Source organism: Aulonocara stuartgranti (genome assembly GCF_965226115.1).
Source record: "Aulonocara stuartgranti genome assembly, chromosome: 8".
In the NCBI taxonomy this organism is placed as follows: Eukaryota; Metazoa; Chordata; class Actinopteri; order Cichliformes; family Cichlidae; genus Aulonocara; species Aulonocara stuartgranti.
Genome location: NC_138959.1, coordinates 10900570 through 10926316, shown reverse-complemented (window position 1 = coordinate 10926316; position 25747 = coordinate 10900570). Strand labels below are relative to the sequence as shown.

General features: G+C 41.2%; 3 protein-coding genes across 12 annotated transcripts in view; 1 reads left to right on the top strand and 2 right to left on the bottom strand.

Annotated features, from left to right (window-relative positions):
- Window positions 1-2046: 2046 nt before the first annotated feature.
- On the bottom strand, window positions 2047-4906 carry hpdl (4-hydroxyphenylpyruvate dioxygenase-like). Its single transcript, XM_082545002.1, has 5 exons — window positions 4093-4906; window positions 3839-4005; window positions 3610-3761; window positions 2978-3105; window positions 2047-2554 (listed from the first exon to the last, which is right to left on the bottom strand). Exons 1-5 carry the CDS (start codon window positions 4845-4847, stop codon window positions 2350-2352), a joined length of 1407 nt encoding a protein of 468 aa, XP_082401128.1. The 5' UTR covers window positions 4848-4906; the 3' UTR covers window positions 2047-2349.
- Window positions 4907-5526: 620 nt separating this feature from the next.
- On the top strand, window positions 5527-22036 carry zranb1a (zinc finger, RAN-binding domain containing 1a). Its single transcript, XM_082545001.1, has 10 exons — window positions 5527-5641; window positions 6093-6945; window positions 12193-12380; window positions 13382-13535; window positions 14424-14495; window positions 15174-15372; window positions 16050-16170; window positions 17624-17753; window positions 18686-18915; window positions 19943-22036. Exons 2-10 carry the CDS (start codon window positions 6117-6119, stop codon window positions 20156-20158), a joined length of 2139 nt encoding a protein of 712 aa, XP_082401127.1. The 5' UTR covers window positions 5527-5641; window positions 6093-6116; the 3' UTR covers window positions 20159-22036.
- ctbp2l (C-terminal binding protein 2, like) overlaps window positions 20747-25747 on the bottom strand; it is a 99871-nt gene continuing 94870 nt past the window's right edge. For 9 of the 10 annotated variants that reach the window (XM_082544994.1, XM_082544993.1, XM_082544996.1 and 6 more), the window contains one exon: window positions 20747-24834. In XM_082544994.1, coding sequence (XP_082401120.1) covers window positions 24654-24834 — 181 coding nt within the window. In that variant the 3' untranslated portion in view covers window positions 20747-24653. The remainder of the gene's footprint in view (window positions 24835-25747) is intronic. The other variant, XM_082544992.1, reaches the window with a different exon arrangement.

The following is a 25747-nucleotide window of genomic DNA, read 5'->3' as shown; positions in this document are numbered from 1 at the left end:
CAGTAAATCAATATATTTCCTAGGAGCTGGAATTAATATAGTGGGCCTCAGAAGGGTGGGGAGCTGAGACTCACCCCTGGCAGACACTATTGTTAATCAAGGAGTAACATCTGTTGTGTGCCTCTAATCTCCCCCAGACTGTCAGGCTGTCCTCCTCGGTTTTAGACTGTCTGCCTTTTGTGTTAAAGGGCACCCAGGATTTGTCTCTTCTACTATCCGGGCTAGAGTTTTGGGGTTTTTCACAAAATCCCTATAGAGAAGGTATTTAGCAAACAGATAATAAGACAAACTTTTGGCTTTTCTGTTTCATAGCATTAAAAGTCACTCTTTAGGAAGAAAGTACCTTGCAGAACAGGGGTGGAAGTCTTCCTGTTCAACAGGTTTGCTAGTGTGTGTTGTGACTATCACAACCAGGGGGCAGTGTGCACCAATTATAGTGTAGGAAAATGCTACAAAAAGTAACCTGGAGTGTGTTTGCTGATGTAGCTACAAATTATGATGTTTTTGCATATTTCTTTATGATTTTTGTTAATAAATCTGTAGCTAGCGTATGGTTAACAGTAAATAGGGAGTTATCTTCCAGCTCCATTTACTGAGACCCCATGCAGAATGCTATACACCATCTGGGGTTCACACTGTGGCTGGAGACAGATGGCTAAAAGACTCCTGTTACAGGAGCCATCCCTTCTCAACTTTAATGAACAGTTAATCCTCTCTATCACACAGCATAATTTCCTATTATATCAGATAATTCGAAGCAAATGCAATTAAAATTAAACTTTAGAAACTCGTGCCATAGCACAGCCCAGTTCCAGTGGTGAATGAAGAAAGGGGAGTGCATCTATTTTGTATGTGCTGCTTCGGTTTGCTTGTTATGTAATCGAAAAACATAAATCCTTAATACAGAATCAACATTTTTAAAATGCAGTTTGCCTGAGCAGGTGACCCCTGATTAAAGGAAAAACACTGACACCATTTGTCAAAATGCAGAAGTACATTCATTTCATAAATTGCCTGTTGCTGAGTTTTTATGTTTTGTTTTTACAGTGACTCTCTTGTGTACTCAGTAGGATACTGTAACTACAGACAGGGCATAAAAAGAACATATGGCTTTCATGGAAGTCCATTAAACTTCACTGCTTCTCATCTATCCCACTAATCCTCATCCATAATGTTTATAGCCAAGTTAATTGAACTGGCACATCTCTGTGGGATTGGAGATCCCTTCTAAGAGGTTCTAAAGCCACTTTTTTTTTGCCAAAGCATGCACATTGCTAAAACCACTACGGCTTCTGAAAGAGGTGCAGCTGTTTGACCAGTAACAGTTCTTCAAGTGACTGTGTGGGTGGGTTATTTAGGGAAAAAAAGGGACAAAGAGCCTAGTTTAATTTTCCACCAACATAATGCTTACATAATGAAGTGAACAGCAAATAATAGTTTGGGATACATTTCTACATTACGAGCCAATGAAGTGGTCACTTTTTCTCATATGGACAGTGACTTTGACTAAGTGATGCTAATGCATTAAATCAATTAATAATACCTTAGTATAAAATGTAAAAAAATAAATAAACATTTCTCACTTTTCCTGCATTCATAACTATGAGCATTATAGTAAGCAAATGCACTTAAATGTTTTAAGTGAAAATACTTTAATATAGTGTTATTATAGCACAGTATACATTAAAAAAAGCACACTATCATTGATGCATTAGCAAGCTTTCAGTCTTCTAGCAGCTTGAGCTTGTTGTGCATACTTCATTGAGTATATGTGGAAGTGGTGTTCAGACACTTTACATACATATGCTGCATTAACAATGAAGAACAAGCCACTGCACCCAAAAGCATTGCAAAGTAAAAGTACCACATGCAAGTGCTACTATATAATGTAAGTAACTGTAAGTTCCAGTATCTTTGACAATTACTAAAATGCACTGGCCATTGTCAGTCTTTGTCTAGGAAGGTCTAAGAGGTTTTAAGTGTGCTTATTCTGAAGTTTGGCCCACACAAGAAGAAAAACGGAGCACAATATTTTGAAGCCAGCAATTGATTTTCACAGTTTACTGTGAGTCAAGTTTATTGAGGTTACTCTGGAGCAATGTGGTTTACTTTGAGACAGTGAAAACAAAGACATTATTTTACTCCTACAGCAAGTGTCTTTTGTTGTATCATTTCAAGTACAGAACACAGCACCCATTTCAACAGATATGAATACATTATATAATAAGTAATGTGTCATCAGTGCAACGAGGGACTTTTTAGAGACTAATTTAAATATTTCATATGTTTTTCAGTAAATAGTGCAGCCACATGAAATAACATAACCTGTTATAGAAATGTTTGGAGTGGCTAACTAAGAGCAGTTTGTGCAGTTTTTGAGGATCCCTGAGGTTCTTGACGATCCACCCTCTCATTTTCCATGTACGCCTGCACTGACTGCCACAGCGCCTTGATGTTCCCCTCGCCAAATCCCGTTGCCCCTCTTCGCTCAATCAGCTCGAGAAAGAAGGTGTTCTCAGCAAATATGGGCTTGGTAAACACCTGTAGAAGATGTCTGAAAGGGGAAAAGCAGCACAGTAGATTCACTTTCAGCCTCGGGACTGTTTCCACAACTTTTCATTGGTGAATACAAAAAAAAAAAAAAAAAAAAAAAAAAATTGTGGTTCGTGTCTTTCATCATTATTGCAGCAATTTTAAACGAAGTCAAGCAGTTTTCACATGCATGTTGCAAGCCAAACGGGCTTCTGTAATTGTACTGAATAGTAAAACAGGAACATGTCCTCATTTTAATAGAGATGACTGATAAGATTGTTTGCTGACATTGAGCAGCCATTCATCACACAAAACTTTCACAGTGTTTCACTTATTTAATAAGATAATGCCAAAGATAGTTAAAAGAAACCATTGACTAAAACAATTTACAAGAGAGGCATTCTTTGAAGGCTGTGAGAGATTACAACTCTTGATTGGCTCTTACCTTTTACTTTCACTGGATGCTCTCTGTGATAAAGGATCCTGGTGCAGGTCTGTATCCAGGAGAATCCCATGCTGTGCTAGCATCTGGGGGCTGTGACCTGCTTCCTCTATTTCCTGCTGTTTTCCCAGCTGCCACAGCGAATGGGATGGGTTTAAAAAGATGGAAAATTCCTTTATTTTTGAACTTGTTACAAAGTCTGTAATTATAGTGTTTGCTCCTGTGATTACTGGTACAAAGCAGACCCTGTTCTCCTTCTGTGTGGTGATGGCATAACCTTGAAAAGTGTGATAATGACTTGGATTATGTGTTCTAGTGGGAGAAGTTTGCCTTCAAAGCCCTCTTTTCTTTGATATCGTTTTCAGCCTTAAGTCACAGTTCAGCTAGGTTTTAGGCATAACTACTTTGTCAAGTGTGGTAATATATCATGGTTTGGATCAAAATGTACCCTTTTAACAAGATCTGAAAAATCTCTGAAAGCCTGCCTTGCAGGAAGTATGAGGACAAGCTTCTCCCAAATTCCCAAAATTTCAAAATCCAGGCCAACTATATAAATTAAACAGAACTATAATGTGAAAATATGAATAAAACACAGGTCGCTTATTGCAGTGATTATAGTTCAAAATCATTCAAACCTGAGTGTAATAGGCTGGAGGAGGGGAGGAAAATTGTACGCCAGCTTCAGCCATCGTGTGCGCAGTAGAAACAATGTTTTTAGTGTACAGCCCAATGTGCTGGATCCCTGGGGCCCTATGCTGCTCCAAGAAGGTGTCAACCTGGTTCCGGCCTGACAAAGCAAATGCAAACAATGATGGCGGAGATCATAAATAGTGGCTTAAATGAGAAACTAGGGGTTTCTATTACCTTGTTCGGGCAGTGATTCCGCAATGACAAACTTGCAGTCAGGCTCCTTTTTGCCAGCAAAAGGAAGAGCGATGCCTGCTTTGCTGCACTTCCAGTACTCCATGGCAGTAAGTCGAAGCCCAATGCCCTCCTGGTTTATCACAAAACCTTCATCCACGTCTTCATTACTATTCAGGAGAACAAACAGCCTTGAGATTACTGACACCACGCTGGGGAAAAGATATGGCAACAAATGCCTCGGAGCAATTTCTCACCTATCAATGAAAAACCTCTGAAAACCAAAGACCTTCTCATACCACCCCATGACCTGGTGGGTTGTCTTCCTGGGGCAGGCATAAGTTATGTGATCAAAGTGTGTGACAGGACAAGACATGTCCTCTTCTCCCAAGCTCCAGTCCTTTTCAATGACATCAAACCCTGGCAAAAAGACTCCCTCATAGTTTGTCTTCTCAATTAGCGTGTGACACACGTTTCCCACAATTGATTTTACTACCGAGTAGGTGACAGGACCATTCACGTCCTCAACGGTGGTGGGAGGCACCAAGAAATTACAGCCCAGATCGCGAAGAACCTTGAATGACCTTTGGACATCCTCTACCTCGAAACACACGTTGTTTACAGTATCCACCGGATGAAGAGGGCTTAAATCATAAAGACATCCCAAAGAATTATTACCCTGCTTGTACTTCTCCAAGTCAGCCCGCTGTGGATCAATGGAGTATCTGTCAGCTAATCCCAGTATCCCTTCATTCAGTCCCACGCTGCTTTTACTGGGTCTCTCATTTACGACGAAAACTGCTGCTCCTTTCCTGAAAGCAAACTGCTTGGACTTGTCAGTTAATCTGGCAGCAAATAAATCAAACTTGAATTTAGAGACAAGGTCATTAGCTATTTTCTCCGCGTTAGAAACGTGGAGCGAAACGTGGTGTAACCGGCTCAAGAAAACAGCCATGTTTTCAGTGACGTTTTGAAAGGGGCGTGTCCAGAGAAAGCGGAACCCTTGATTCATAACCGAAAAGCCTATTTTTTTCAGTTACATCAGCATATACTTAACGCTTTTGCTATTCTTCACAGCTAGTTCAGAATTTAATTGGAATGTATTCAAAATATAATTTAAGAAATTAAACAATTTACAGACTCACCATGGTTTCTATGCTGCTTATAAATATCGGATTTAATATCCATACGGATAATGTCATATTTATGTAATCCAGTTTTCTATCCCAATCTTTGGGGATGTGTAAACTATCCAATCGCAAATGTCTTAGCATGACTAACATCAACATGTTTTTGTCTAGTGCAATGTGCCTAAAAATCGACAAAATATGCAAAGTATTTCAGCGACGTGGTTATCAACTCTTTCTGCGTCCTAAAAATTAAACCCCCCAGGGCGTTTTGACTGTTCCGGACGTTCCTGAAGGCAACACAGTACTTTACCTTTGTCCAATCACGTTGAGAACTCAGCCAGATGATTGGTGACGGAGGCAGGCCAGCGTTTATTTTGGCTCTGCTACTCATTTGTCTGCTGTCGCCGCCATTAAACAACACGGAGGCAATGTAAACCACGGAGAGTCGCGGATTTAAACGATGATTCGAGGTGTTCCAGGCTTTGCCGGGGATTGCTTTGTTCCGCCAGTGGTTAACGAGTCCACGAAGGTAAACATGTGAGAGGGCAGAGGAGTCGAAATCATTCGGATTGGGAAAGGTTTGATTGAGCCGGAGGAGGAGGAGAGGAGGGGAGGAGGGGGAGTGAACGAGAAGGGTTTGTTGTGGTTTTCGGCGGCGCAGCGCAGTCACGAAACGGTAAGATTATCACATTTTTCTTCACATGAATGAAATTATGACCTTTTCCATGACTGTATGCTCCGTCGTGCGCGTTAATCGTTGGATTTGATGGCAGTTAGCTCTATATATGCTAGGAGGTTAGCTCAGTAGCTAGCAAGCTAAAGCTAAAGACTAAAAACACAACTGCAGAGTAACGCAATAGTGTCTTTAGTCAGATGAGTTAAAACCGCGCTGTTAACCATTCTTCTTAGAGTTACGGATTATTAAGGATTCAAACACTCTAAAATGTAATCTTGCCAGTGTGTCATTGAATGTGCCCGATCAGATGCAGGTTAGTTTACAAACTGCTGGAGCATATGCTGGACGGAATTCTTATATCTAAACACAATGGTTTGTAACACCTGCTTATTCGAGATTATTCGCAGAGCTATTGTTTATGTCTCAACTCTAACGGGATTTTTCACAACAGTGCATCCAACTAAAGTAGTCCACAATGACGGAGCAGAGGATAAAGTGGGCCTGTGACTACTGCACCTATGAAAACTGGCCATCTGCAATCAAATGTACTATGTGCCGTGCACCGAGGTTGAGGGGACCCATTATTACAGAGGAACCTTACAAAAACAGTCCTGATCTGGACCCCGGGCTGGAGTGGGAGCCTTCTAGAAGTGAAAGTGGCAGCAGCCTCCTCATCTGTCCTGATTCCAGTGCCAGGCCTAGAGTCAGGTCACCCAGTATGGCTGAGATTGCCAATAAGTGGTCCTGCCAGATGTGCACCTATCTGAACTGGCCTCGTGCCATCCGTTGCACACAGTGCCTCTGTCAGCGCCCGAGGACCAGCAGCCCCACTGAGTCCCCACAGACGTCAGGCTCCAATGCAGGTTGCCGCCCTGCTCTCCACTCTCCTGTGGATACCTGTGAGGAGTATAATGACAGAAACAGACTCAACACCCACCAGCAGCACTGGACATGTATCGCCTGCACTTACCAGAACTGGCCCAGAACTACAAAATGTGTGGTGTGTGCCCTCCCCAGGCCCAACAACCAAGAAGCCATAGAGCTGGCCGAGTCTGCGGAGCCCTCACCCGTAATCAACGAGCAAGACAGGGCTCGGTGGAGGGGCAGTTGCAGCGAAGGCCAGGGGCAAAGGAGATCCCCTCCTATGCCCAAGAGGGAAGATCATGTCACTATGGATTTCCAGAGGATAGAGCTTGCAGCTGGAGCCATGAGCAAAGAGGAACAAGAAGTCGACTTCAAGAGGTTAAAGCAGATTAGGAACCGAATGAAGAAAACTGACTGGCTGTTTCTTAGTGCATGTGCTGGTGAGTTTTTTTTCCTCCTTTCTACGTTACATGTAATTTCTGCATGGATTAGGAGATCAGTTGGTTCATAGCAAATGAATGATGTGAAAATGTGCTTGTTTCTTAATTTTGTTTAAAAAGAATACACTCTCCTATGTCATGTTTTTCTTATAACAACACTTTTTTTGTGTGTCTGTGATGTCATGCTAAGTGACAGCAAAGCATTGTACTCCAGACAGAGGTGGCAGTTATTGTCCCCAATGCAACACATTTTCTGTGTTATTACATTGCAGATGGTGCATCACTCTGCAAAGTGCCAAGGTTGCACAGCACTAAGAGCCACTTTGTATTTTATAAATGAGTGACGGCATGACTCATTGTTTAGTCTCCAAATATTAGAGTACAGAAGAAATTCCTGCTGTGTTATTTCATAGGGCGGTGCCATCAGGTAAATACTGCTGACTGCAATGAAAAAAACCATAAAATGTGGTAAAAGGGAAAGTAGGAATTTGGTCCAACTCACCACTGATGTTCCCAGTGCTTTTACTTGGGCTCTGAGAGCATCTTTGAGCAACTGAGAGGGTGTGAGTGCTTCCCAGCTGGTGGGGATGAATGGGCCGTCTGGGCAGCGTAGTGCAAGTGCAGCCCATGGAGCAGAGAGTCTCCTGGCTCACAGTCAATAGACCCTGTAAACAGTGACGCGTATGTGCTGAACAGAGCCCCCCAAGAGGTAAAAATAACATTGACAGGACATTAAAAACAGAGGGAAAAAAAAACATGAGTGCAGCACATGATCAACGCCCCCTTGACCTTTGCACTGATTGAACTTGGCAGTATTTTTTTTTTGTTTTTTTTGTCGTTTTCTTTTTTTCCCCTCTCCCTACCGCTGTCCTTAAAGACATGGGAAGACTCATGTATTAACTTTAAATATGGCTGAGCCTTTTTTTCTTCTTCTTCATACCATGTCTCTGACTCTTTACGGTTATACCGCATGTGCTCTTCAAAGTGTTTGTCAGTGGAGGAAGTGCCTGAGTCGAGTATGTTATGGCCAAGCACTTCCTCAGGTCTGAAAACACGATCTCACTTCACTTTACTGTGTTCCTGCAGTTCTACTTTAATGTTTTTTGTGCTCCGTACAAGAGCCAAAATCAGATGATTCCCATTGATTGTGCTTTCCCACAAAAGGAAGCGGACATGTTTTTGTATTATGGTTCTTTTGTTTCAGTGAAAAACCTAACTGGTGTCTCTTGCTGTTGCCGCTCTGTTTATATTTCGATGCGGTTCCTGATAATGTGGTGTGGGAGAAAAAAACATTATCAAGGACCTCTGTTTGTTTTGCTTTCAGAAGATTAAATTAATCTCGACGATGAACTGAATTTTTCAGATGATTCAAAAAAAATGCAAGCCCACCACTTTGTAGTACTTATGGTGAGAGATATCGAGAAACAAACAGACATTGATTTCATTTGTTCCAGCACATTACTTTTAGATAACCATAGGTTACTGTGGAGCAGCTGATTGAGAAACAATGTCAGACTGTGTATTTGTTAAGCGCAGACCAATATTAGCTCAAAGTCTTTCACAACCTGCATGATGTGCATTGATCAGACTGTAGGCACTGCTGGGATCAGACATGCTCTCATGAAGCTGACCTTGTCAAGCATGCAAAGGCAAAATATTCTGACATGTTAGTTCACTGAGGGCGTAATGAGGCGTTCTAGTTGGGATAAAACCACAAACCATCATGCCTAAAAACCTCTATGACCCATCTCTGGGTGATTGGGTCATTATGGGGACGAATATTACATAGCCTAATCTTTTAATGGGTTGCAGTTGCTAAAACCTAAATGTTTTCATTTACATTAAATGAAAGGACCCATACAGCGCTCCGAAAGATAAAATACTGGTTAGGGCTGCCACAAACCATTATTTTGATAGTCGACTAGTCACCGATTATTTTTGCGATTAGTCAACTAATCAGATCATGCATTTATTGGACGTAAAACGTACAGCTTATTGCACTAGCATGCATCTGCTCTTATATAACTATCATTAGCTTACAGCTTTAAGTGTTTATGGTATGTGCTAACTAAAAATAAAGACAAGATGATAGTTTATTAAATTTGAATGAAATTTGCAGATACGTTCACACTGCAGGTCTTATTGCTCATTCCGATTTTTTTTTTTTTTTTTTTTTTTTTTTTTTTTGATCAAATCCGATTTTTATTTTTTTTGTGTCTGCGTGTTCACACTACAAATAAAATGCGACAGCAAACGCGCTCTAGTGTGAACGCTCAAAGTGGCCCGCATGCGCAAAAGAAGACTTCACACACAACGCGCTCTGTTTAGACCCAGACCAAACAGTATTGTTTGACAGATGGCCGTTAATATAAAGACTTCGGACTTTACGTTTCCCAATTTTTGCTTTAAGTTATTTTGTTATTTACATAATAATGTAAATAACCTAATAATTATCCTTATTGCTGTTTTAGAGGAGCGGTGCTTCAAAGGATAGTTGCAGATTTCTGTCAGAATCTGCAGATTATACAGTACAAATAAAATGTTCACGTTTCTCCAACGATGTCTTCCCAACAGTTTCACTGACATCTACACTGGATGGCCAGGAAGCGTTCACGATGTCTTCTCGGGTGCTCCTCCGGAGCTGATAATTGGCGTCTGTCTTGTGTCGGTGACGTAAAAGACGGATTTAATGCGACCTGACCGTTCAAACAGCAGTCGCTTTCTAAAACATCGGATATGTATCGGATTCAGTACCACATACGAAAGTGACCCAGATCAGATTTGAAAATATCGGATTTGTGCCATTCACACTGTCATACCATGATCGGATATGGGTCGCATAGGGTAAAAAAAATCGGATTTGATGCGCTTTCGCCTGCAGTGTGAACGTAGCCTTATATATATTTAACCTGAGTAGCGAAAGACGGCAGTGGGTTTGAAAACTATTTGCTGGGAGTCCGGTGTTCTCACGGGCTCTAGTGAGCCTTGCCCCCGGCTAGCTATCGAGCTAGTGGGTAACAGACGTCTCCGAAAAGCGCTTTTGAAAATATGTGGTGTCTTGATAAACTGAGCAGATATTTGAGGTTTATACAGCTACATTCTCGCCTGAAAATATGTTAAACGTTTATTTTGTGACCCAGAAAGAATAATAAGAGTAATATTAAAGCTAACTAGCTGCCACCATTGTTGGAAACTGAGCTGGGCTACGCTATGAATTCTGGGACACAGTTTCTTCTTCTTCGGGGTTTAACAGCAGCTGGCATCCTTGTACATGCAGTGCTGCCATCTTCTGTTTCAGTCCGTTATTGCACTCTTAAATTCTACTACTTATTCCTGCGTCTTTTGTGATCTTACAAAGCTTCAAACGACGCATCGACTATTAAATCAGTCGTCGATGATTTTGATAGTCGACGTAATCGTGACTAGTCGACTAATCGTGGCAGCCCTAATACTGGTCGAGAAATCTGGTTTGCACTAATGCTTGCTCACCATGCCAATGCACATTACTTGACCATCCAATTACTTGTTTCTCGGTTTTTAGAAAGTCTTCATAACTTCTCTTTTATTGCTTTTGTTTTATATTACAAAGATTGGTATGAGTCACACAAGAAAGGTCTGGGGGTTTTTTTGTTTTTTTTTGTTTTTTTGCAAACCTAGCTGCCTTAACCAGTAGGATATCTATCCATTCCCGTTTATCAGGGACTTGATGCAGCAGTCTAATCAGTGATGTCATGGGAGACAGCCAGGTGAGAAACGTAATCTCTCCTGCATGTTTTAGGATTGCACTGGGTCTCCTCCCAGTTGGATATGCTAGAATCCCCTCAACTAAGAGCCATCCAGGAGGTATCATAGTCAACTGCCTGAACACTGACCCTCTTTCGAACTGCCATTCTCGTCATCCTATCTCTAAGGGTACACTAGTTGCAGATTGCTGATAAAAGCAGCGGAAATGAGCAATCAGTTCCTTTGGGTCACTACCCAGAGCTCACGGCCACAGGGAAGGGTAGGAACATAGATCGACCAGTAAATCAACAGCTTCAGCTTGACGCTGACAAAGGTTTACGGTTTGTTTATCTAAGTCTAAATTTAGCAAAACTGCCTGTATTCACTGAAAACGGGTCACCGCATTCTTGAGTTCCTTTGAGGTCTCCCGCATAGCAACAGCTATTGCAACTCAAATCATTCTGCATGTATTTATAGATCTGTTTGCAAAATGTCACCCAGTATGTGTAAAATGAGAAGGGTCATGCTTGGAATGTTTTAGTCCAGATTCACTCAACTGTCCTCTTCCCTGCCTGAGAGAACATCCTGATGTAAGGCAGCCAGTTTAAATAAAGCAGCTCTTCCAGTGTCCTGTTTGCTACCTGGCTGTTTCACTCATAACAGATGTTGAGACTAGTAGGTTCAACACACTGTCCTATGTGTTACACAGCTCTCTGATAGCGCCACATTACAGCTACACTGCTCTGTCTGTTCTGCTATGTAGTAGCCCGACAGTGTGATAACTGTTCTTGCACTCGGTTAGCTCGTGGCTACATCTAAAGGTCATCAGAGCTGTCGAATGACATCAAGGCCCTATTTAATTTTTTCCTCTAGTTGAATTTGTTTTACAAATTTCTCCCAGGTTTTAATATTAATAAATTGTGATTTGCGATGTTGTGTTAGCACATTTAAAGCTGTCTGTTACATCTTGCTTCTACAAGAACAGACATGGGGATTGAAGCTGCTCCAAAAAATATATCTAAACCATTTTTAAAATGGATTTTAATGTTGTTGTTTTTTTTTTTTTTGCTGATACATGTATGTTCTTTTGATTATCTTTTGAATACACTTGCTTGTTTCAGTATGCCTAAGTAATACTAATCCAAAGTAATAAAGGCTACATTGCAGATGGGTTATGATGTTTACAAAGGTGTTGAACCTTTTATGGTCAGCTCTGAGGTTGGACTTGTAGTGCTGTTAAATGGCTTGTGTTGTATCATTTAGTCTTCCCTATATCGATGCACCGCACTTGAATGTGTATGTCATGTGATGACATAAATGGCCGACTATGTTGACATGAGTCACTCTATTAAAGTTTGGTAGCCTCGCTACACACAATCCTAGAAAAGAAGCTGTGTCAGCAATATTTAGGCACTGATTCATCACTTTTAACAGTTGTTTTCCATTATTTTTCCTTCTGATTTTTTTTTTTTTTTTTTTTTTTTTTTTTTTAAAAACCTTCCTTCCTTCCTTCCTCTCCTGCAGGCGTTGTGGAGGGAGACCTGGCGGCAGTAGAAGCTTATAAGTCATCCGGTGGCGACATTGCCCGACAGCTCACTGCAGACGAGGTGCAGCTCCTTAATCGGTCCTCAGCTTTTGATGTAGGCTTCACTCTGGTACATCTGGCTATTCGCTTTCAAAGGCAGGACATGCTCGCCATTCTGCTAACAGAGGTAAGCATAGTCTTGAATCTTTGAGCAAAAATTTGCTATAAGTTTTTAATCTTAAGAGGATTTATGTCAGTTTTTATAAAAAGATCCTAAAAATTCTAACATGCCTGTAAAGTCTTTATGTTACAGAAACTTTTCATTTTTAAGTGCTTTTTTGTATTTCTCATTATCAGCCACAACCGCTTATAATTGCTCCTTACCAAGTGTGCTATATAATGAAAAATAGATGCTCTTAATGCATAGAATTACAGCAGAAAAGCACTTTTTTAGAATTAGGGGGGTATTAGAATTGCTGCTATTCTGTCATTGTTTCTTATGGGGCATGATAAGAGTTGATGTGATTTCGGAGAGCAAACAGTGATTAGGAAAAGGCACAGGAAGCATGTTGGCAAGCATAGAAAGGCAGGTCTTTACTATGCATGGGAGAGTTTGATCCCCAGAATGAAAAACGCTTGGGTGGGTAAGGTGGACCAACTTCCTCTTTTGTGCTGCGTGAAATGCATGGGAACCATGTCTCGACGGCGTATGAGTATGTGTCAAGGATCTCGTCTCTGTTTGAGAAGATTCACTAATACTACTAAAACTGGAATTGACAATTCAAACAAAATTGTGAGCAAGAGAAGACACAGTGTATCTGAGTGCACAGGATGGCAGCGCATTCACTCTCGGCATGCAGTGTGGGTGACTACAATGCTTCTGTTTAATAGAATTGGCACTGTGCCTGCCCAGCTTTTGATGCTAACCCTCCTGGCGTGCTGCAGCTGATGGACAACATCTGGCGCGCTACCATAATGTCGTGGGTGGAGCTTGCGGTTTTGAATTTTCAGTTTGGGAGGGCAAGCATTTAGCATAACAAATCTTTTGGGGTAGTACATTTGCAGACGTATCTTAAGTGTAGATAAGTTAGCTTAGTTTTAGTTATATAGTCCAAAGTTCACATATTCATTTAATCTTTTAATTTCATTGTAAAATAAAATTTTTTAATCTGTGTGCATGTCTATAAGGTGAGCCAGCAAGCAGCCAAGTGCATCCCTTCCATGGTGTGTCCCGAGCTGACGGAGCAGATCCGCAGAGAGATTGCATCTTCACTACGTCAACGTAAAGGAGACTTCACCTGTTACTTCCTCACCGACTTGGTCACTTTTACTCTGCCCGCAGGTACTTGGGTCTTAATGCTTATACCACTTTTTTTTTTTATTTTTTATTGGTGTGTGTTTGTGCGTGTAATCTAACCTCTCTTCCTGTTTATCCCTTTATCAGTTTTGCTTTATGGGCCTGTGCTCGCAGAAATATATAATTTTTCCTGTAGCCTCAATAAACAGCTCAGATTAAACTCCCACCCCAACAACCAGTCTTAATATTTGTCATGTCTGACACTGAATATTACTGGCTCCATTTACTCTGGAAGCAAGCAACGGGGAAATAATTACTTTTGTGCTCTTTGGGATTCTATTCATGGCTTCTTTGTAGAATTTTCTTCTACACAGTATAAATGTCTAAATTGTCAATGTGTGAACTTGAGTGTAAGAATAGGACCCCGCCGCATTGCTCAGAGAAACATCAGCTCGTCCCTGTGGCATTATGTCTTCACTGAAATGACATGCACTTTACTTTTAAGAACACCCACTGTTCTGATCTAGTCCTGCTGCTGTCCCTGGGAGCAAAGATTATGAAGCCTTTGCATATAAATTCGAATTTTTGTGTGTGTGCGTCTAATGCCAAGCATTTCACTACAGAGTGAATTTGGCCCGAGGCCAGCTGCAGGGCACTCGCTCTCTCGCTTTGTCTGTTTGTGTCTCTCTTGCTCTCAGACAAAGCCAGTGCCATTCACTATTGAACCAGAGAACAGCCACCAGTGTTCTGGCTTTGTGTGTGCACAGTTCAATACACAGAGCTTGTATTTACAGTGTGCCATTGACAAAATGCCATCCAGTGAAGAACATCCCCTCTGTGTGTCATTACTGTAGCATTTATGTTGCCCTCGGCCTTGTCTACCATTAGGTTATAACGAGCATGAAAACCTATCTTTCCCATGTTTCTCTGCAGATATAGAAGACTTGCCGCCTGCTGTCCAGGAGAAGTTGTTTGATGAGGTGTTAGATCGAGATGTGCAGAAAGGTACTGAAGATGTCATTCTTTATATCCTGTGTCATATTCTCAATCTGTCCAGTTGCATGTTTTCAGCCATTCACGTCCTGCAATAGAAGGGACTTTAAACTAGCATCTTCCCTGCCTGTGTTTGTCTTCAATCAGCTCCCCACCTCCTGCTTCGTCTTCTTTTCCTTTTCTAATTAGGTTAATTGAGCTCACTAGTTTCCCTCCCACATACTTATCTAATGACACTCTCCCAGTGCAGCTGTGTGTGTGTTTTGTGTTTCAACGAAGATATAAAAGGAGTGTTATGACCCATTTAAGCCACCTTAAAGTGGGCTACTGGATAGAGCTGCCTTGAGTTTCTGGTGCAGAATATGATTGCATATTCAGGGAGATGTGTTTAATAATATTTCACGATGGGAAGAGAAAAGCAGGTTTTGCATTTTGTCCCTGCGGAAATAGCGGCTGCAGCAGCTGCACATCTGAAACACTTAACGCAGCATCTATGCAATCCTATGCTGAGTTTTTGGAAACACAATTTTTTGTTTTGATTCTTTTCATTAAACTATCAAATATATTAGCGGAGAAAATAAATGCAGCCACAAGTTCCTCTTTTGTGTTTTCACTGCAACAACACGGAACTTGATTAGTTATTGTCTTGGAGTCCTCAACACCCAATCGCACATTTATATCTGTTTGTAGAACTGGAAGAGGAATCTCCTGTTATCAACTGGTCTCTGGAGCTGGGGACACGCCTGGACAGTCGCCTCTACGCCTTGTGGAACCGCACTGCCGGAGACTGCCTGTTGGACTCTGTTCTGCAGGCCACCTGGGGCATCTACGACAAGGACTCTGTCCTCCGCAAGGCTCTCCACGACAGCCTGCACGACTGCTCCCACTGGTGAGAGGCTCAGCCCTACACAGTTCCTGTAGTCTGATACTTGACACTTGAAAATTTTCACAGGCTGCTCTCAGTTCATGTTGCATATTCAAAAATGGCCTTGTGTTATCTGCATAAAAACAAAGCGAGAGCAGACGAACTGAAAGAAATAAACTGCAAACAAGACTGGACACATTAAAACAACAAAAAAAAGTCATTCATCATTTCCCCCTCTACCAAGTTATGCTATTTTATTTAATTAGACTTTATTGTATTGATTCGATTCACTTTAACACAAGCACTTTGTTTTTTTTTTTCTTTGTGAATTTATGACCTGTTTACATCATAATTATATTTATTCTAAAGTTTTTGCTATATTCTTGGAATACGAGTGACTGTAAATCCAGATTTTCAAACTGGTGTATAACAGAATATTCTTTCTAGAGGACATGCCTATAGACTACACTCATACAAGACAAAAAACATGGGTAGAAGTCCTTTTAATGAGCATTGCAGGTGTGTGGATTGTTCTGTTTATGTATAATTAAGACCTCTGGCACTTAAAGTGTAGCTCTTTTGAAGCTCTGTAAATGGATACATAAAGTAATCCATTCTATACAAGCAGGCTGAGCTCGAGGTCACCTTTAATTCAATAAGCTTTGAAAATAGTATAATAATATTCTTTTTTTTAAAAATAGGTTTTACACACGCTGGAAGGAGTGGGAGTCATGGTACTCGCAGAGCTTTGGTTTACATTTCTCCCTCAGAGAGGAGCAGTGGCAGGAAGACTGGGCCTTCATTCTGTCTTTGGCCAGCCAGGTAATTATGTTGTTGTCTCTGGTTTACAGCCTACCTTCACTTCCATTGAGTTTAAAGACAGTGGTACATTTTAAATGTTTTTTATTTTTTGGTCTACAAAAGAAATAAAAGCTGGAAAATGATGTATAAATTGATGCACTAACAAAGGCAAAACGGGAAGGTTTATGACCCAAAACGTCTGTCTCCAAAATATTTACATAACAATAGTCCCTTTCCTCTCTTGCATTGTTTGCATATTCATTAGACTCTTGCAGCACTCCAGTCAGCAAAAGCGTGTGAGTCATATTGCAATAATTGTGGGAAAACATCAAAATTGCAATGTATCGCCTGTATTTGATCAAGGAAAGGCAACTCATAAGATAGTTGGATGCATTTATATTTTGCTCACTCAACTCAAAAACTGTCATTTACAAACAGCTATCCTCAAAGAAACTCAATATGCACAATTAATACAGTTGAACAAATATCAATTAAATAAGCCCTTTTACATTGAAATCATTTGAAACAGTCTTTTCAAAGCTAGAAGCTGATCTGCTTAATATCTTGACATGAACACAATCAGTCTGTTCGTGGAGCCTCTTCCATCTGGTCTCTAACACTGGGTAGTCGTGTTACGTGCACAACGCTCACTCCGCCGCCTCAAACAGGCCGATAGGTTATCTCGTCAGTACGGGCGTGCGGTTATATAATTCAACAGGCTGACACCGCAGTTGCAAGTAGATTAATTGTGCTTGCCAACTTCACGACACCACCAGAAGTGCAAAACATATGTTAGTGTAGCTATTGATTTGCTGTTTTGTCAGATTCTGTTGCTGCAGTGACCTCGACCACGGTTTTTTTTTTTTTTTTTTTAAACAACTCTATTTGAGGAAATAAAGGTCTGCATAAAGCACAAGCTACTGAAACTATGAACTATTGTCATATATGTGCATTAGTCTAAATGGGAAAAGACAGTCGGAAGGGTCGCACTGTGCATGGTGGATCATGTGTGAATGACAGATAGGACATAAGCAATTTACTGCTGATCCCCTAAGATGAAGTTGTAGACAGCTGATCTACCGGCACGCCTGCTGAAGCAGCACTCTCTCTCCCCAGCATGTGACCTTGGGATTTACAGGCATTTAGCTTAGAGCCACTCTACCAGCAGCACAAACAAACACAGCAAAAGCTACCAAGCGATGACCTCGTCTCAGGCTTTGACAGCAACGGAGAGATGAGAGCCGAAGGATAAAAACCAAGCTTTTTAAATCCCATCCCACAAGGCTGAAACTTTGAAACCCCTTTTTATGCGATAGATCATTGCAGCAGTAGAATATTTAAAAGTGCTTATGTAATGTGCCCAATGAGAAGGAAAGAAAAGCGTTCATACTCGCGCATAAGATACTTTTCTCTTTGCAGTATGATCACAATGCCTAACTATTCTTATGCTTTTTCTTTTTCTCCTCCTTTTTAGCCCGGGGCCAGCCTAGAGCAGACCCACATTTTTGTTCTTGCACATATTCTTCGAAGACCCATCATAGTCTACGGAGTGAAATACTACAAAAGTTTCCGTGGGGAAACGTTAGGATACACTCGTTTTCAAGGTGAGGCATCGTGTGGCTGTAATACAAAACGGTGTTCTCAACTCAGATCCTGAACTTGTAAAGGGTGTCAGATCTTGGGGAAAATGGAAACAGAGTACTGACACTTGCTGATCAGTATGTTTCTTAATATTTATTGATGTGACTATCAAAGGTGAAGCTTTGGACCCTCGTGTGTGCACTGTAGAGGGTGTAGTAGTCACTTATGTTACAGCTCTGCTAATATTTAATTTAAGCAGAAAGAACTTTTTAAAATTGAGTGGAATTTGTGATAAACTGACCCCGGTGAGCTTCGCTGTTTATTTCTAACATATATCATGGTGTGAGCCAGCTTTAAACACCTGCAGCAACACCACATGAAACAAGGCCATTAGAATTACTCATACAGACAGGCTATTGTGTATGAGATGCAGAGTGAGCACAGCTGGAGTGCGTGGCTGCCAGAATATCTTGACCTCATTCGGTGTGCTGCACTGATAATTTGAATAAATAAAATGGTCTGTGATGCCTCGCTGTGTATCTGTTCCGTTTAGGGTGCAGCCTGGTTATGATGGCCTGCCTCAATTACGGTAATTATGTGTGTAGACTGAAACCATAGCTTTTGTGTACATTGCACGCTAAGTGTTTAGTGATTGCTGGTGTGCTTTTGGAGCTGGAAGCTGGCCTGTCAGAAGCCAGAGGGGTGAGGGCGGGTGCACTTCTGAAAAAGCAGAGCATCAGGCTGCACCGCGGAGCTCGTCTCTGCTCACAAAGAACCGGTTGTTTTCAGCGGGCTAAAAAGCAGCCGCCTCTAGCGTCAGGTCAAATCTGAGAGTGCGCTCGGCCTCGGCTGACATTTGCACACAATTTGAGCGAACAGTTGCCGAGCCTGTTCCTGGCCGATGCCTCGAGTGCTGTGGCGTGCAGCACCTTTTGACTAGTTTGTGTGTCTTCAGGTGTGTACCTGCCTCTGTTATGGGAGCAGAGCTTCTGCTGGAAGAGCCCCATTGCCCTGGGCTACACACGGGGTCACTTCTCGGCCCTGGTGGCTATGGAGAACGACGGCTACGACAATCGCGGTGCGGGCGCCAACCTCAATACTGACGACGATGTCACAGTCACTTTCCTGCCATTGGTGGACAGCGAAAGGAAGCTGCTGCATATTCACTTCCTGTCTGCACAAGAGGTAGGAACTGTGGTTGTGCTGTAAAACTGCAGATTTGTTAATTATTTTTTTTAAATTTAACTTTAAAAAGCAGGTAATTGGGTAATTTTGAGAAGTGTATTTTGGTATTACTGTAAATATTTTTGAACTTTACTGCTTTTTTTGGGGGGGCGGGGGGTGGAACTGACAGAGGAGGCGGAGCTGGAGGTGGCAGAGGAGACAAAGGTCCTAATTTTTATTTTCTTATTGGGAGTGACCAGGATGGACAAGATTAAGATTTAGTACATCACGGGGACAGCTTAGGTATAGTGGTTTGGAGATGTGCAGAGGAGGGATGGTGTTTGATTTGAGCTACTGGGAAGGAGGATTCATGGATGTAGTGAAGGAGGATAAAAAGAGGGGTGGCATGAAAGACGAGGATGCTAGGGATAGTGTGATTATGGAGGCGGCTGATCCACTGTAGCGGCTAATGAAGAATATTAGAAAGCCTAGCAGGGTTATGCCAGCTCAATTTCCAAACAGAACTGTGCTGACTGCATTTAAAGCCCAGTCTACAAGGCTAGGTTAAAATATTATGTGTAGGTGGGATGTTGGGATGTGAAGAAACAGCAGTTGGATCAATTACCCAGTGTATTTTGACTTGTAGACAAGCTGGTTTCACCATGTGACCATGTAATAATGTAGCGCACTACCAGATGTTATAAGCCTTTCACTTGTACCATTTCTGAGTCACAGTACTTAAAACTGCATTAATCTTAAAATATGAAAAATCTACCAGTTGTATTTAATACTTGTTGCATTTCATCAAAACTGAATCTACAGTTTGGATGGAGCGGCCTTTGTAATAAAAATTCCAGTTTTGGTAGCAGTGCCTCGTGAAACGATTAACAATCTTTAGCATTAGTTTCAGTGATTTTGGCTGTAGACCAGTTTTAGCTTTGTTTTTTGCAAATTAGTCTTGATGCAGGAAAGCTTTTAACATGTGCTATTGTGAGGTGAAAGCGTGTATCTGAACATTACTAATAGCATGTTTTGTGTGTGACTTCAGATGGGCAACGAGGAGCAGCAGGAAAAGCTGCTGAGGGAATGGCTGGACTGCTGCGTGACAGAAGGAGGCATGCTGGCTGCCATGCAGAAGAGCTCTCGCCGCCGTAACCACCCCTTGGTCACCCAGATGGTGGAGAAGTGGTTGGACAGATACCGCCAGATCCACCCCTGTGCCTCTCTCTCCGATGGCGAGGAAGAGGACGATGAAGATGAGTGAGTGAGGGGGAAGTAGAGAAGAGAGAAAAGAGCTCTTAAATCTGTGGAATGGACATTATAGGGTCTGGGAGAGACTACCTTGCTATCTACATTTCCCCTTCCCCTCCCTCGTTTCTCCAAAAATGTAAATCTTTAACTTGTAATAATGCATGTGTTCTGTGAGCTCTGTGGTAGAGAAGATACCAGCACCATCAAACAGAATCCTGATTACTGCTCCCATGAATGCAAGTCCACTTGGTTTGCTTCCCTATAGTCCTTACCGGTTATCTTGATGCTTCCTGTCAAGGTAATTATCTCACCGTGAGAGAAGTAATAGCTCATATAGGAAAAATATACTGTATTTAAGGAAATCCTGAAGCTGCACTAGATGGCAAAGTTCATTTATACAGAATTGCCTGACAGAAATTTTTGCTTCAAACTGAGAGGATGATAATCCTTTTTGTGTGTGTGTGTGTGTGTATGTTTAAGGTTTACAGAGCACTTGTTTTCCTGATTGCTGATCCCCTCTACAAAGCCCCATTTGATGTTGAATTTATTTATTTGTTCAGAAGAGTTGGCACGCGGAGGCGATACCCTTTGTTCTGCCCCGTTTTATCTGTTTTTTGGTTGCTTTTTTTTTTTTTTTTTGATCTTTTCAGTTGAAGTATTGAAGTATTTTATTTTGCACAGATTATACATAAATTCTGTGAGGGGGGGGGGGGGGGGGGAGGACATACAGGCTTACTGACATTTCTATGTGTGACACAGTTTGTGTTTGAGTGGGGGGTGGTGATGATGCTGGTGGGGGAAAGAAAACCAAACGCCCCGCCTCTTTCAGTGGACAGCGTTAATATTAAATTTGACTCACTTGCACCTACTTACTTACTTGCATTGTTCATTAATTCCCACTGTTAAATTCGTTGTTTGAATTGGTGACGCCACACACGCACGATTGCTTTTCCTTCCTGTTATAGCTGAAGTCACTGGGTGATGGTGGATCGGGAATGTTTGATCGCACACAAGGACACAGCCAATAATGTTCACATTGTGCACCCACATCATCTAAATATAAGTAGGATCACTGCAGTATGGAGTTCTCTATAGTGCAAATCACAGTTAGTTTTAGAAGCATGTCATAAACTGTATATAAAAGATGGCTTTAGCCTCGGTACCATCACTTATTGGTTAGTAAAGTTATGTTGTAAAGGCTCAAATTGAATATTTACATCTTGGCCATCATGGTGCTTGATAGTGGGGCTAATTTGGCCAAGAAAATTACACATTCAGGACAAGATGGGCCCCACATTAGCTTTATCATCATTTTTAACTCTGACGTGGGCCGTAATTTGCAACGTGCAAAACAACAGTTTAGACAAAATTAAATACAAATTTTTATTAAAGTTTAAATTTCTGAATAAGACTTTTAATATTAATTAACCTGCAGGGTTCTTTTTGTAGCCAAAGAGTTTCCCCCTGCTGGCAATATGAAGAACTGCAGGTTTAAGGTACTTTTCACTTATGTTCCATACATTCATCTTTTATATGCAGTCTGTTATTTTACCCCCTCAGCAGGATTTTGTTTAAAACTTACAGAATTACTAGATCAAGAGAGGTTTATAAAAACAGACCTTTTTTTCCCCCCCTCCCCTTTAAATTAATTGTTCTGGGACTAAACAATGTGAGATTGTTTTTGTTTTTCATTCAATAAGAAGTTATTTCTTGTAGCCCCAAATACTGGATTTCATTCTATTTCAGTATTGTCTTCATCCCCCCCCACCACCACCAAGTATTGGGGCTTTACACTTGTGATAAAGCCCTGATATTGTGATTTTTATTTTATTTTATTTTTTTTTCATAATTATGAAATATACACTTGCTGATCACTTTATGAAGTACACCATGCTAATACCGTGTGGACTCTTTTTCTGCCTTCAGAATGACCTTCATTTTTCATAGCATACAATTAAAATTGTATTAGAAACAGTGCTCTGAGATTTTGATCATATTGACATAATAGCATCACACAGTTGCTGCAGATTTGTTGGCTGCACGTTCATGCTAATCCATGATGTGACTCTCCCATTCTACCACATCTGAAAAGGTGCGCAGTGAGATCTGGTGACAAGCACAGCAGATTGTCACATTGAGAAACAAGTCTGAGAAGACTTGAGCTTTGTGATATAGTGTTATCCTGCTGGAAGCGGCCATCAGAAGATGGGTATACTGTGGTCAGAAAGGGATTGAGATGATCAGCAGCATTACTCAATAATAAATTGGTACCAACAGGATCAAAAAGTACCAAGAAAATATCCCATCACTCCATCACTGATACAAGGAACGATGGATCCATGCTAGGAATTTGGTGTTATCATCTAAATGTTGCAGCAGAAATCAAGACATGCAAACCAGGCAACATTTTTCCAGTCTTCTTCTTCTGTTGTCCAATTTGACAAATCTTCAAATTGTAGCTTCAGCTTCCTGTTCTTATCAGACAGACACAGCACGCATGTGATCTTCTGCTGTTGTACGCCACTTGCTTCAAGGTTCGATGCGTTGCGCTTTCAGAGATGCTCTCCTGCATGCTCCGTGCGCGATTAATGCACTTTCACCCAGAGAAGTGCCACTCACCTTTCTTCTCTACTGTACGGGGAAATTCCCAGTAGATCAGTAGTTACTGATATACTTACTAAAATCACCTTTCTTCTGCATTCTGCTGGGCCTTTGAAGGCCAATCTTGACTGTACATGGCTAAATGTGATTATTTTCTTGCTGTGACATTTGCTGAGTTAACAAACAGGTGTACCTAATGAAGCGGCCAGTGCATGTACATAAGGGAGTAAACTTGTTTTACATGAAAATCAAGAAGTCAGTACAGACGGCTGGTTCTCAGAATCGTATCTTTATCTTTTTTTTTTTCTCTTTCTTTTTTTTTTTTTTTATTTGAACTGCACTGAATGCTAAATGTTCACCTTGTACAAGAAACAAATACAAATACTCACACTAAAAACAAAAACATACTGCTGGCTGCCTCTTCTGCTATTGTTGGGACACTAAATAAGAGTTTCAGCTATTGCTCTTACAGAGTACAGGATGCCCCAAAGAACCTGGCCTTCATTAGAACAAAGGAAATATTAAGGAGCAGGTAGAGAGGGGGGATCACATAGGACTATGGTTATAGGAACATTTAACTAGGCAATACGAATCTAACAGGACTCCTCAAAACTCTTTAACACCAAAAAAATGTGTGAATGTGTCCTTTTTATAAAAATACCACGATGGAGAGGATGATGGAGAGAAATATTCAATATTCAGACGAACCAGATCAGTCTTTGTGTTTTCTTTTTTTCCTTTTATAGACAATTATTTTGCGGGGGGGAGGGGCGGGAGGAGAAACAATATCTGCAAAAAAAAAAGTGTTATTCCTGAGTCATTAAGAAACCATGCTGAATTTAACCCTTTCCTGTCTTCAGTGTGAAATGTGCTCACAGAAGGGACTGGGTCACCATGTCTAACAAGACTGCCATTATGATTAGTTAGCCATCAGACGCTTCTCTGGAGAGAACTGGATGCATCGCTGAGCTTTTAGGAACTAAAAGTACAAAATAACTTCTTTTCAAAAGCTTCAGCTGCAGTTACGTGTTTAATGAATGGCTTTACGTTAATCACCAACTGCTTTAAAAAGTAGTAAGTTGGAGACACTTAAAACTCAAAAATTCTCACACTGTGTACAAGTGCCCTCTAGTGGTGAAAAGCTGGAACTCCAGCTGTGACAGGTGTCAAATGTACCACTGCCAGGAAAGGGTTAAAGCCCACTTTTGATTACTATAATTGATGAACAATCTTTTTCTTTAATTTGATAAATATATATAAGCTGATAATCCATTTTTAGTCATTCACACTGATGATAAAAAGAAAAAAACAATATTAATAATAATTCTCTTCTGAGGCATAATTGGGGGCCTAAATAACACACACTTGTTACACAATGAGGATTGGAGCTGGGTGAAGAAGAGGCGGGGAAGATTAGGAGCGCTGTCAGGGGTCATACGATCCAGTAACGTATGATGCCAAAGGTTTTTCTTTTTCTTTTTTTTCTTTTTTTTCTCTTGTTCAGTTGGTGTGTTTAGAAGTGGGCTTACATTTCCCATGAGCTCTGAGGTGGGTGGTACGGTGGGGGAAGCTGAACAGAGTCTCATCGGGTAATCCCGGAGCACTAAAAACACTGGACTCTGTGTCCACAATCATAGGCATGTCCCAAAGAAAGACAAAAATACATCATCATCAAAGAGTAAAGTCGGTAACTGAACCCAAAGAGACAGAGAGTAAAAACTAAAAGGGTTAAAAGTACAAATTTCCCGGAACACTTCTTTTGTTCCCAGTTGCTGGCTGGATTTTTAGCAGGCAGCCGCTTGTGTCGTTTCACTGTCTCTTGGTCCCAGTTGGTCAGTTGCTTTGATTGGTTGTTTCTGAGTGTCAACAGGCCGGATGAGATGCTGCCGTATGTATCCTTTCTGCTGCTATTGCTCGGTGAGGTGCTCTCTAGTGTCGCCGTGTTTAGAGGGCTGGTTGGGCGATGGGGCCTGGGAGGGGTGTGTACCAGAGGGCAAGGTGTGGGCGATGGGCACCCCACCAGGCACCATGCCCTCTAAAGCCCCTGGGATGCCGCCCGGAGCCACTCCAACCACACCTGGCGGGTATCTGGGGAGGGAAAAGGTCAGAGGTTAGTGGTGCCGACACGAGCCTAACCCCCACGTACAACCGTGAAAGACAGGATTCTGTGCAAAGACCTCATCATCTAGTGAAACTGCTGCTTCTTTTCCACCTTTTCAGGAACGTGTTTAAGAGTTACTTAGCTTTCAGGCTGAATTTTCAGATTCAGAAAGGTCCAAATTAATGTGAATAAAATTGGAATTTCTTGTCGTTTTAATATGTCCAGAAAAATATGCAGCCAGATTAGACTAAACATGAAACAGGTGCAAGATGGGGAAAGAGAGGGAGACTCAACAGATGGCCAGACAAAAAGAGTTTTTGCTGTTTACTAACTTTTTACACATCAAACAATTTAAAAAAGACATTAATTACTTCTCTAAGATCAGAACCAAGTTGCGGAAGCTACCAGGCTTTAATTTCATAAAGCTAGAAGCAACGAGGGAGCGGAGGTAGAGAAGAATCCATTAAACTTTGGCGTACATCTGGATCACATTCCTTAAAACAGGACGTGGGCATTGGTGGAGCATGAACTCTCCAGGCGATCTTCCTGTTTATAGAGATTACATTAATCAACATACTTTGGAAAGTATTTCTTGCCTTGCTTATTGATTTGTTTCTTCAGCTTAGATTAAATATGAAACTGTTTCAGTTTCATTATGGTAATTAAAATAAAAAGGCAAGATACTGTTTGGTCTATAAATGCACATAATCTGCTCATAGCTCGTAAAGTTTTAGTGCCTAATTTAAAGATGATTGGGTCATAATTTGATATAAAAAGGAGAAAACACAATCCTCTCATGAAAGAAGCAGCACATGTTCTATTTATCAATGAGCCACATATTTTTCTTTCCCATCATTTTTCTTTTATTGTTTTAAAAAAATGCAGTTATGCAGTTATCTT